This window comes from Carassius auratus, chromosome 35 (genome assembly GCF_003368295.1).
Source record: "Carassius auratus strain Wakin chromosome 35, ASM336829v1, whole genome shotgun sequence".
Classification (NCBI taxonomy): Eukaryota; Metazoa; Chordata; class Actinopteri; order Cypriniformes; family Cyprinidae; genus Carassius; species Carassius auratus.
The window spans coordinates 12,735,489-12,748,661 of NC_039277.1; the positions used below are offsets into that span (position 1 = coordinate 12,735,489).

Sequence of the window (13,173 nt, forward strand, 5' to 3'; positions counted from 1 at the left end):
AACAAGCACAAAAAGCTTCTCCGCTAACCCACCTCTTTATTGAACTGTGATGAATGATATGTTTTAACCAGAAGTCAAATTCATTATTTAGAAATGTGCGAGTTGTCTGTCATGCACTGAATGCTAGATGAGCAGAATTAAGATCCACAGCAAGTCAACTTTACATTTTTATTGGAAACCAGCATGTCATTATCAGAGCATTAAGCAGACAACACAATCGGTGCCGCTTCATTCAGAACTCCATTCATGCTTTATGAGGGTTAGTGGGAATGGTTTACACACAAACTGAGCATTCACTAACAGCAACATCTGAAAAACATACAACTAGGTACAACTGTTCTCAAACATTCACAGCTTGAGAAATTCAGCTCTCATCTCAACATACATCTCATCTTCTCAACAGTCTTCACAACTCGCTTGTATTTGGTATGGCTTTCTAATAAACAGAAAGCCTGGGCTCATGCCTCCTTGCATCAGTCTGGGCATGAGTATACTTTGAAAATGTCATTAATTACAAACCAAATTATCTCATTAAGACTGAAGTGAGAAATGCCATGCAAGGGTGGACAGAGATGGCTACATCATTGTAAAAACATTTGCTGTCCCAAATTCAGATTTTTCAGGTCAAAGAATATGAAGGGAGTACAAAAAAAAACTAAAAGTCAGTGTCATTTTTGTGCTTCCATATTTGTGCATTTGAGTACTAATTAAATCCAGTGTTTTGTGGATCTAAAACATTGTATATTGACTGAAAACACATCATACACAGCTCTTTCACTTAACAGACCTGAGAACATGTTAAGACTTAAAATCTGCAGGTATCGGCGGTCTACATAATGCCTTGACTGCATTTCCCAACGGATGCTGATTCAGGAACGTTCTAAAGACATGCGGTTTCAATCGCAGCTTGAGTATTTGCTATATCTTGGTATTTTAAAACACATCACAAGCATGCACAAACCATAAAATTCCTACAAAGCCAGGAATGGTTCATACAAAAATTCAGTAATGGTTTACATACACATTAAAAAGAGAAAGAAAGAAAGAAAAAAAACTCAAGGTTAAATCAAATCTGAATAAGCAGAATTATTTTTAAACCAACAGCAAAGCAAAGCCACATCCTCTATGCTCCTGAAATTCATGCATTTTGTGGGCACTTTAGAGTAATTTTTTGCACTTATTTCAATTCATCAATCAGTCAAATGTTTATTTCCAAAGAATATTCAAACGCAAGAACGCACTTTTACAGAGACTGAAATTTGACTTTTTAGTAACTAATCAAAAATAATTGAAGTTGAGATCATCTTCTTTTGAAATCATCTAAATCCTCTTAAGCATTATGAAAAAACAGGCATCCATGTCTCAGAGTACAAATCTGACATCATCCATAATACGTAACCAGAAGCAAAACACACTAAGGCACACACATGAATGGGTAAAAGATAAAATGAGAGCTACATCCAGTGCCTGACAGTCAAATACACATTGATGGCAAATGCAACAGCTATAAAATCATGGTTTTACCTAAATGTTTGCGCTAATTGCTGACTTTAATTAGAGTATAATTAACAGTACAACAAATGAGGCAGACTGCAGTAAAACACCTCAGCTGGGACACAGATGCACTTTTAAAATGGAGAGGTAGTAAAACGGGCATGGTGTGACAGAGAAGTGTGTGTGTTGCACTAAAAATCAGCTTTGGTTTTAGACGAATACATCCAACGTATGATAAACTAATGCAGGAAAACAGACACATAAACGTTGCTTACAGAAAAAGCAATGTAAATTTGGATTGTTTATTATGCAGCTCAAAAAAAGAAAGAAAACCAAAACACTTTTTGTAAATGAAACGGGTAAAATATTCACTTTTTGAAGGCTTAACAAAATTAAGATTCTGCTAAGCATAATGGAAAAGCATGACAAATCTACACTAATTTGCAAGGGGGAAAAAAGGGGTATTCACTTGATCTAAAATAAAGCGCATTTGATTACTCAAACAAAAAGAGTCAAAAATAAGATCAGTTTCTTTCAACAGGACCGGACTGAATTCACATGTGAGTCCAGATTTGAAAGTCTCTTTTTCTTTCAAGTAGAATTTGCTCCTGTTCGCCATCCTTACCAGCCGTCCTCATCAGACATTTACTGACTCCATTAGCGAGGTTGTGATGAGTCTCGGTGGGCGCAACCAACCGCAGAGATGGGGCTGCCCGGTACTCTAAATTCAACACCCCATGAGCCTTGATCCTACACGCCTGACCAGCCCTGACAGTCTGGAGGGTTGTAGAGATGAGGTCTGACTGAGAGCCTTGTTGTGTTTGGACCAGCAGCAGTTTCTGGGGCAGGTGGGACAGCCAGAAGAGTAGTTGCAGAGTCCAGACGACAACAATGAAAGGGACAGGACTCGCATCAGCCATGTTACTTCTTCCTCGGGTGTGGTCTGCGTGTTTGTAACCGACGAGCCCCAGAGGATTTGGAGCCTGTTCCGATAGAGAAGGTGGCTGGTGAAGAACCTAAAGGGATTAAAACATATATATTTATATAAAAGGAAAAAATTGGATACAACTATTATATAATATTTTTAAAAACCAGTAGAAACTGTGTATTTTACCAAACGGTGAGGCGCCCATTGCTCCAAATCCTGGGGTTCCAGGGCTGCCAAATGGCATCGACATTCCTGCAGATGCCTGGCCAAAAGCAGGAGTTGATGTTCCTAAGACAACACCGAACAAACGAGAATGTCAGATGACCGCTTTACTAGGTTTAGTGCAAATCATTAAATAACTCATCCACTTACTGCTAACCAAGACTAAATACAAGATACTAAGCACTTGCACACGGTTCTAATATGCTGCAATACTTTGAGTGAAAATGGTTGTGGAATCTTTGTAAGTAAAGTGTCATTTAGAATTATTTATGCACTATTGTAGTATTTAAGGTTTTGAATTAGCTTTTATTTTCATACTTTTTCCATTAAGTTTTTATTTTAGTAATTTGAATTTAATAAAATAGTTTTCCATGATCATTTCTATTTATCTTATTTTAGTCATTTTATTAATAGTAATTTATTGGTATTGCCATGTCAGCATCTAAGTAGGGTTGGGTACCAAAACCCGGTGCCAATGTCACCGGTACCTAGTAACCAGTATGCACTAGAACTGAATCAGAACGCAGAGTTCTGTGCCACGTTTCAGTCCAGACCTCATCGTCTCAGTCTTTCAGCCCGCTCTTCAAACTCTCTAACCACTAGGCCACAACTTCCCCTTAAAATAACTGAATTAAGACCGTGACAGACAGCACTCCGTCAATGTACTAATTTTAACTAAATATCAGAATGACTGACAGAGATAGGCCTATAGTAGAAACATCACAGGGCTTCAGACTGCGATAGACCATTCTTTCTGCCTGTGCGACTAAATTTAGTGTGCAGTCGCACTCTTGCGACAACCGCGTTGTTCAACCCATAAGCGCTGTCATTTTTGTTGCATATGAGAAACATATGAGAGCATAAAATACAAGCCAAACTTAAATAACCATGTTACTTGATAACAAAATATCTATTATGTAACTTATCAGTTTTATCACCTTTACGGTGTTGTGGATGCATTTTGCTGCATAAAACTGAAGTCTGAATATTCTCTTACCATAATTAATACCATTTTTTTTTTCGGTAAATACTGATATGTGAGAGCATATACATGTATCACCAGCAACTACAATCTCTCAATGTAAAATACAACCTTTTGACCTTTCTCAATAATAAAAAAAAAGACTTACCAAAAGCAGGCTTGTTATCGGTGTTGTTGGCTCCAAAAGAAAACCCTGGCGTTTGAGCGGCAGGTGTAGGGGTTCCAAACGGTGCTGCTGAGAGTGACGCCCCAAAATTAAACCCTCCAGAGGCAGGAGGCGCAGGAGTACTCGGAACAGGGTTCTGAGTGTCTGCTGACACGCCACCAAAAGTGAAAGTAGGAGCTGAGGCAGGGAGAGGGGCCACAGACTGTGTGGAGGTACCAAAGATGGGAGCTGCAGAAGCGGTGGTGGTGTTTCCGAAAGAGAAGCCAGCTCCACCAAACGTAGGCTGACTGTTAGTCCCAAACGCAGGTGCTGCTGTGCTGGCAGCGGCTCCAAACAGAAATGGTGATGTGCCACTACTTCCACTGCCAGCCCCAAATGGGAAAGGCTTTGGAGCAGCAGGGGTCTGCTGTGTGGATGCTGGGAAGGTTGATGATGCAGTGAAGGTTGAGCTCCCGAAAGTGGTTTGTGTTGTGGGTGTTTCTGAGGAAGTGGTGGCACTGCTGGTCATGCCAAACCCACCAAACGGAGTGGATGTGGAGTTCTGGTTTCCCGAAACCTGGCCAAAAGTGAATGTGTTTTGGGCCTGTGGGGCAGGGGCAGGGGCAGGTGTAGGCTTTGCTGCTCCGAACTGAAAAGCAGGGGCGGTGCTGCTAGCATTAGTGGTGTTGGTGCTCAGCGGAGGTGCAGCCGTTGTGGTTGATGTGGCTCCAAACTGGAATGTGGTGTTTGTGGCTGGAGCGGACGTGACTGTTGCAGTCCAGCTTCCAAAGAGAGACGGGGAAGGAGTTTGTGTAATTGGGACGGCAGATGATGCGGATACTGTCACTGGTCGGGTACTGGTTAGTCCACCAAATAGCATCCCACTGTTCTGTGAAACCGAAGCAGCAGGGGTTGATGTTGTTGGTGTGGCTGTCTGCCCGAAGGTATTAATGCCACTTCCTGTGCCAAATAAAGGCTTAAAAGTTGGCTGAGTGGGTTTGACCTCTGCTGTGGAAGAAGGAGTGGTGCTTGCTGCACCAAAAATGGGCTTAAACCCAGATGACAGGGGGTTGCTAATGCTATTGACTGATGCGACTGTGGTTGTAAGTGCAGTGACTGTAGATTTAGGAAGCTCAGATGCAGCAGTGGCCACAGGTTTAATTAAACTGAACAGGCTGCCTCCTCCGCCCAGAGATGGCATGCTTGATGGGGGTTGAAGAGGTTGGGCCAAGATCTGAGCAAAGGCAGAGGGCATAGAGGTGGCAGGCTTGTAGGCAGGTGATGATATGGAGGATGGGGCAGAGAATGAAGACTGCAGAGCGGCAGGGCCTGACTCAGATTTGACAACTCCGCTGCTCGAGTTTGTGGTAGAAACGGGTGTAGAAAATCTTGACACAGACACTGTTGGAGTTGTACAGAATGACAAAGACATACAAGGTCAAGATCAAGTGTACCACAGTACCAAAAATACAATATTAGTATTAAAAAAGCTTTCTAGAATATTTATAAAAAATAAATTATATATTTTAAACAAATACTGATCAAATGTTTTGAATCTTTAAGATTATTAATAATAGTAGTTTTATTAAAAGATAACACTTAAAAAAATTAAAATGATGATGGATGTGCCATTTTGAACTTTCCATTCAACAAACAATCCTAAATAATATTAACAACCACCCCAAATCTGTAAAAACAGTGTAAAGGTTTAACAAACCTGCAGTGGTAGTGCCCATTAGAGTTGGAGCATTGAGAAGCGGATTATTCTTCATGTTTCTCAGGGACTCCAGCAGAGGGTTTGAGATGCTTGAAGGAGCAGCAGTTGGGGCAGCTGGGGTGGTAGTGATAGAGGGGGCTGTGGTGAGAGTCAGGTTTGCAGAACTAGCCGCACTGGGTGCAGTGATGGTGAGGTCGATAGTCGGAGCAGGAGTTGAAGTAATGGCTGGTGTGCTCTCAGACACAGGTATGGAGAGAGAAATCAGAGAGGGAGCAGAGCTCACAGCAGGTGCAGTCCCAGATGAAGAGGCTGGTGCTGGCTGAGAGAACAGGGTTAAAGAGGGAGCCAGAGATGGGGTGGGTTCAGAAGCAGGAGGAGGGATCTCTGGCTCTGGAGAAAAAGAAGATATAACATGGAATTAGATTAAAGAATTTCATTGTGTTTATAGCCAATCCATGTGAGAGTGAAGACAACATACCAGGCTCCTCCAGGACCTTTTGTATCTGGCTGAGAGCTGCTTTCTTCTCCATATCTAGATCTTTCACTGTGATAGTATAGCCAAGTTCAGGAGGTGGTGGCTGCAGACCCAATGTGACATTGATGAAAATTCTTTTTGCAAATGTCTGGAAGAAATGTTTATCAACAGCAGCCTCGTTACTTACCAAAGAAATCTGATCTCCTCTGTTCGTGGTGACCAGCTGGATTTTGCGCTTGCGTTTGCAACTGCTTCCTCCAGAGTCTGATGTCGATGTTGCAACAGGTGCCTCAGATTTTGGAGTAAGTTTAGCTGGTACAAACAAAAACTTAAAATTACATATTTGTAGCATTGCTGGTAAAAAGCTTTAAATCTTTAATTTGCACTTATACCACTAACCAATCCTATATTATGTAAAGTCACACTGAACTAAAAAACAAAAAACATGAACGAGCTAATATGTTTCCTCACTTGTAGCAGGCACAGGGTCAGTTGCCACCTTATCCATTTTCATAAAGGATGTAGAACCTGGTGAGGTAGCATCTTCCTCCCTACAGCACACAACACAGTTTAGGAACACGAGTTGCATGAGAATGTCTTAAATGGACCCTGTATAATCAATAGTTATGTGCTCATCTGACCTTGATCAGACATTTTGCAGGTGTTTACATAGCACAACATAACTCAACCTGCTTTTTTTTCTTTTTCTTTACAATAACAGTATAAAAAATATTAAAAGCCTTGATGAAAACACACTTCTTTCCAACAATAGTGAATGTTAGTGATGGTTACCTTGCTTTCTTGGCAGCTCGCTCTGGAGTCTGACACCGAGATCCTCCAGGGCTTGTGAAAGGAGAAAGACTGAGACTGGATGCTGTTCTTCTCTGGAAATACAAAATGTAAGGAATTGAGCAAAAGAATACAAAACACAACAGTACAAAAAATTTTTAAACTAACAATCAATATGTTCACTAGCTACCAATTTTAATAATTTATCATTGCATTCCCTCATTTTCTAAATCTTTATATCCTCTCTATAAGAAAACAGTCAAATGAAATACCTGTGGATAACCCTGTGAAGAGCTGTAGGAACTGCGAATGGGATTGCGGACAGATCCAGGCACCCCACTGGGAACAGGAGCACCACTTACAGAGCTGATGGAGGAAGTGCGGGAACGCTTCATTATGGACTCTTCATTGAGAGAGGAGTTCATCCCTCTCTTCAGATTGCCAGGTCTAAGGAGAAGAGGAAACATAATAAGAGATAATGTGATGAAACTCAACGTTTAACAGATGTAGAGGCAGATACTACAATGGAAGGTGTACAATCTCCTACTTTGGCACCAGCTGAGATGGAGCTCCATTTGAAAGAAGTGGCTCAAAAGCTGACTGAGAACTTCCACTGCTGTCGTGTCGCCTGATGAGACCAAGACAATTATTTGGTGAAAATACAATAACCCACAGCAAATCTTCTAAATTGTACATAAGGAAAGTTACAACCTAACTAACTTAAAGAGGACAAGATTGTGTGATGGCTTTCATTTGGTCACGTTTTGTCCATTACATACCTCCTTTTGCTCTTCTGCCCAGAGGAAGCACTCCTGTCCTCCTCATCAACCTCCCTCTTCCTGCTCTCTCGCAGCACACTCAGAACAGCCTCTCTGGAGCAGGGGTCTGCCTGAGCTCCAATACCTGGGGATTTGACCGCTCCAGGAGAGTTCAGGTGATTGAAGCTAGAAACAGTGTAGTGTTGACATATGAGCAAGGCATTAAAAAAAAAAAAAAAAAAAAAAAAACTGTGGCAGCTAAAGACAAGGTTTTAGGACAGAAATAACCCTATTTTAATGCTGGTGCATTTAAACCACTTTACAGAATTTGCAGCGACTCACAATGATGATCGTGTGGGGTCCGGTCTGGCGATCTTCACCGTTACTGGACTTTGAACAGTAGGTGAATTGCGTTGGGTGAGAACGTTCTTCTTACAGAATCCATCCCATTTTGCAGGTGGCATCACTCCGATGGGAGATGTTCCCGTCTGCTGAAGGGGGTAATGTCTTTGGGGGGTGATGGTGAACCGACTTGAAGTGCCCACAGGGTCCCTGATGACATTGAAACATCAACAGGTTAGTGCAGGTTAGATCTGTCGTCAAAAATGTAAACACCCTCATAAAAAATTAAATTGCCTTACTAATGATTTTATGTTTTTAAAAGAGGTTTGTTATACTCATTTATTGGATTAAAAATTAAGTTTAAGTAGCAAAATTGTAAGATATAACAAATGTAATTTAATTTTTACAAAACTGATTTAGTGCTAAAAAAAAATACTATCAATTTTGAAATAACTTTATCTGCTCAGTAATATGTTTGTGGAAACGGTGATTTGAAAATGTATTTTTTTTTTTAAGTAATAACGTTACTTTTATTAAGGATGCAATAAAAGTTCATTTATGTTACAACATATGGCTATTTAAAATAAATTCAGTTCTTTTAAGCGTTCTACAAAAAAAAAAAAAATCCTGCATTTTTATTCCCCACAAAAATATTAAAGCAACAAAAACATTTCTCAACATTAATAAAAAAAAAAAGTGAATGGCCCACCAAATCAATAAATTAGAACGATTTTATAATTCAAATTTGTCATCACTTGAATTCAGAAAATTTCCAATTTCAAGTATTAGCCAACATAATACATTCACGATACAAATGCGACAACAAAGCTGTCAAAATGCAGTTTTAGGTTATGTGGAAAGCTTTCTGCAACCCTACACGTGTAGTGTCAAGCGTCCAAACTGGTGTTGGAGGCGCAGTGCGCCTGACCAGCTCCAGGAACTCCCACATTTTTCAAATCATGGAGGGAAAACTGGGACAACGTACGTAGAACAACCGAGAAAGCCAAACGTGTACAACCACTATCAATGATAGACGCCAGATGTGTTATATTAGAGCGTAAACACTCGGATCTCTGATGCATCCCAATTAAAAGACGTGAGCTTAAATAGAGAATGCAGGCATAAAGTGACAAGACAGCATTTTGTGTTTACCCGAATGACAGTCTTCTGTTAGGAGTGTGCACGGCATAATTTGGTCGGGCGAGTCTCTCCCGGAGCTGATCTCTGTGGTGCATGAAAGCACCCGATCCTCCAGCGGGCCTCACCGCTGCAGAGGGGCTTTCTTCGGTCTTGACGAGGTAACTTCCCATGAGTATATCCCGAGGGCTGAAGACCGACTCACTGAGCGTGTGGTCTCTTCTATAATACGAGCCCGCAAAGTGTCTATCGATGGGTGACGCGAAGGAATTTCTAGCATCACTTTTACGTATCTTGTTTCTTCCGGCGGCCGGGACTCTGCTCAAAGTCCTGCCCGGTAACCAGCGCAGCAGAGCCGACGGGACGCTCAGTCCACGGCGAGGATTGAGGCCTAATCTCTCGAAGAGCTGCAACTCCTCCGCTTTGTGAAAATAAACGACATAAGACACCACACAGATAAAAAGTATGTACAAATAAGCTGGTATGTAGCTCAAAACGAGTAAAAGTAGAAATAAAGAGAACACCACAGCGGACAAAACGATTAGCCGCCGTTTATCTTCAGGAGACATGGCGGCACCGCGCCGCTGAGGGAAGATATCCCATAATTCCCCGCGTCCGCGCACGTTGTTTACGTCTCGATGATGTTCGTCATGTTCGTGACTGCACGCGTTCATACTATTAGATCGATCTAATTTCATCAACAGGCTTAACTTTCTTGCAAATCGTGTTATGTGCACAATTTTTCTCCCTACAAAGAAATTATTTGGAATAATTCGAATATTTTGATCCATGGACAATATTTATTTATTGACAAGTAGTATGACAGTGATATTGTTCTTGTTTGGGATTTATTTAAAACGTATGGTACTATACTGAAGTACGGATAATTTATGACTTTGTTTAGTCTTTCTTTGACGGGTAGATCTTTTAATATGTCATCAAAACTTGTCTCTAAGTTATGTGCATTTATTTAAAACATACCTTTGCTTTAATGAGAAAACTATTTTGCCCAAACTTTTATTGAATGGAGTTTGTCTTCTTGATAAAAGTTTTTAACAGCAAACATATAAAGAGAGTGTTACATTATTTAACATACCCTATACATACACTTTTCTGGATCAATTTATTTGATAGTAGGCTATCATTGGAAGAAAGCATGGTTACTCCCTGAAAAAATTGTACTTCTAATAATATTTGAGGTACATTCTGCATAATGTCTATCCAGCCAATTGCCAAATTGCTTCTCTCTAATTTGTATTCTGCAAAATTGAGGAAGAATCTTAACTTCATGTATTCCATCATTGCAATCAGGTTAAATCTATTTGTGATAGTGACATTTGTCTTCTTTTCTTAAATATAATTTTAAAATGTTCACCGAAATATATATTTCTCTGGCAATGACCATGCTATCAATCTTGTTAATTCTTTTGTTTTGCATTGTAAATTTGTTATTCACAAAAACAACATTTCTCAAGAGTTTACCTAGATTTTGTGTCTTTCTTGCTGAGATTTGGCTTATTCATAAATCTCTTAAACTCATTGATAACAGTAAGAATAATAAGTTTCTTAAGGCTTAATGCAGTGCTGTTTGTTGTTGCTCTTTTTTTCTCTTACAATAAAAAAATATTAGCTTGATTACAGTGTTTTACCACACACTTGTGTTGTAATGTAAAACAACACATTTCTGTTTATATTACATATCTACATATACAAAGACTAATACTCACTGTATTATAGTTTGTTTTTAGTCACCATTTTCACCCCTGATAATATGAATTACAAAAAAAGAAGAAGAAGATATATTGAGCATCAAATCAGCATATCAGAATTAATTCTGTAGCATCATGACACTGAAGAGTAAAGTAATGCTGCCGAGAATTCAGCTTCCCTTCACAGGAATAAACTACATTTGAAAACACACACACACACACACACACACACACATACACACATATATATATATATATATATGAAGAGTCCAGATGCAAAAACCTCTAAATGCCATCTGAAATTTGCATCTAAAATTAGGAATTTTTTCAGGCTCCTATATTTATGTTCAGTTATTTCACTTTAATAGCCTGGAAAAGGACCTGCACATTGCCATTGAAGTAAAATGACTCAACCTAAGCATAGGAGCTTGATAAAAATCCTAATTTTAGATGAAAATTTCAGATGGCATTTAGAGGTTTTTGCATCTGAACTCTTCATATATATATATATACATACACACCCACCCACACACACACACACACACACAAAATATTAGCCTACAGTTATTTTATTTTTTATCATTCAAACTTACACACACAGAGAGAGACCTCAGGTGACAGACCTCTTCCAGACCAGTACACTTGAATTTAATCTTCTTTAATGACTACTAGATGGCGCAAACCGATCAAAATACATGTAAGCCTACAACCTCAGTACACATGGCTACATTTTATGTCTACATTTATTAGTTTAGCAGACGCTTTAATCTAAAACGACTCACAAATACTCAAGCGAGTCACCTTAAGGCAGCAACAACATGAGAAGATCTAGCAATCCAAAGTTTTAAACATCAACCAGAATAGTACAAGCTAGAACAGTGCAAGTATAGAAAAACATGAATAATAATAATAATCATGATTTAAAAAAGTTGACACGTTGGAAGCTTACACATATTGTGTTGTAAAACTTGACAATTTCACTGTAAACTAAACCATTCAATTCAATGGGATAATTGGTTGCATTAACAAATTCAGTTAAACATATAAACGAAACATTTCCTCAGACATTCACAGTTTAATGCATTAATGAATGGCACTTCAGACTGTGGTGCAGTTAAACTGAATGAGATGAGCTAATGTGTGCTAACCACAGTGTGTTGGGTATGTTCCGTTCACCACAAAATGTAAAATTTTTGGACATGTACCATAGAAATACAATGATATTCTTTTACCCTGGAGTGTCATGTAAATATCATTGCATAGTTATCTTCAATAACATCACTGCACTATTTTACCTACTTTTTGAAAGAGTAGTAACATTAACTTTTCCACTTTAGACAATGCCTATTTAATGTTTATCTTTAACATGAGTATGAGATTCTTAAACAACTTATATGTTTAAATAGTAACAAACCCACACATTTTACTATCTAAACTCCAAATGTGTTTAAAAATCCTGATTAGATTCTCTCAGACGGCCTGGAAATGTGATGTACCTGGCAGCATCTTCATTTACAATGTCCTTTCTCGACGTTTGGCACCTTGTTGCTATGGTAGATTAAAAAGTGCATGGGTAATGTCTGCGCCGCAGGTGGCCTGTTGATGATATCAGCTTAGCATTTGGATAAGCAGCACAGTGGTATCCCAGCTGCTCCAACATTTTAAAAGTGTTTTAATCAGTGCAGATGGTGCAGACCTTCTGTTTGTCTAATGGTTTTAACCTGGCTTGGCTGACTTTCAATACTCTCTTGACCTTATTTATAATGTGATTGAATAAATAATGATATTTTATAATATCTATATTTATTTATATTATAATAGAAATAATGCGAATGCATTGCTTCATGCATTTTATTCTGATAAATAGAAATATATATATATATATATATATATATATATATATATATATATATATATATATATATATATATATATATATATATATATATATATATATATATATATAAAATCAAATATGACAACTCAAATGTGTTTTTCCCCATCTTAAATAATGATAAGGATAAAATATATAGAACAATAAATGATGATATAAAATAATATGTTGTTTAAATAAATAAATAAATAAAAATATATATATGATCTATTATTCAAAACATTTATAAATTATATATTTATGTAATGTTTCTAATGTATATATTTATGATGTAAAACATAATAAATATAATACACAAAACAATCAATAACTATATATTACTTTATATTGTTAGCTCTCTCTCTCTTTGAGATGTTACACTAACATCTGAAGGCCACAAAGTGTCCAAATAATTTTTTTTCAAAATTTGATCAGTAATTCCATTTGTGATAAGTTTTGCTTGAAATGTGCAATCTTTCATTAAAATAAATGACCAAGCAAGTGTCCAAAAGCATTATTTGGGAGCCCTGTATGTATCCCCACTAATAAAACACATGCCAACTGACAATAAAAGGGTCACAGCCAGGTTTAGATTTTATACA

At 38.4% G+C, this 13,173-nt stretch overlaps 1 protein-coding gene across 1 annotated transcript; it reads right to left on the reverse strand.

Annotated features, from left to right (window-relative positions):
- Positions 1 to 154: 154 nt before the first annotated feature.
- Positions 155 to 9,678, reverse strand: pom121 (POM121 transmembrane nucleoporin). Its single transcript, XM_026220041.1, has 13 exons — positions 9,005 to 9,678; positions 7,853 to 8,062; positions 7,532 to 7,696; positions 7,300 to 7,380; positions 7,025 to 7,199; positions 6,756 to 6,847; positions 6,435 to 6,514; positions 6,151 to 6,275; positions 5,967 to 6,066; positions 5,489 to 5,878; positions 3,775 to 5,172; positions 2,609 to 2,710; positions 155 to 2,510 (listed from the first exon to the last, which is right to left on the reverse strand). The coding sequence occupies exons 1-13, from the start codon at positions 9,661 to 9,663 to the stop codon at positions 2,416 to 2,418; spliced, it is 3,672 nt and encodes a 1,223-aa protein (XP_026075826.1). The 5' UTR covers positions 9,664 to 9,678; the 3' UTR covers positions 155 to 2,415.
- Between the last annotated feature and the right edge of the window lie 3,495 nt (positions 9,679 to 13,173).

Bases quoted from the DNA above. Each gene is read 5' to 3' on its own strand.
- pom121 (XM_026220041.1), bottom strand. From the start codon at position 9,663: ATGAACGCGTGCAGTCACGAACATGACGAACATCATCGAGACGTAAAC. The intron at 8,063-9,004 runs GTAAACACAAAA...CAATGTCATCAG, and splicing joins AACAGAAGACTGTCATTCGG to GGACCCTGTGGGCACTTCAA. The intron at 6,515-6,755 runs GTAACCATCACT...TGTGTGCTGTAG, and splicing joins CGAGCTGCCAAGAAAGCAAG to GGAGGAAGATGCTACCTCAC.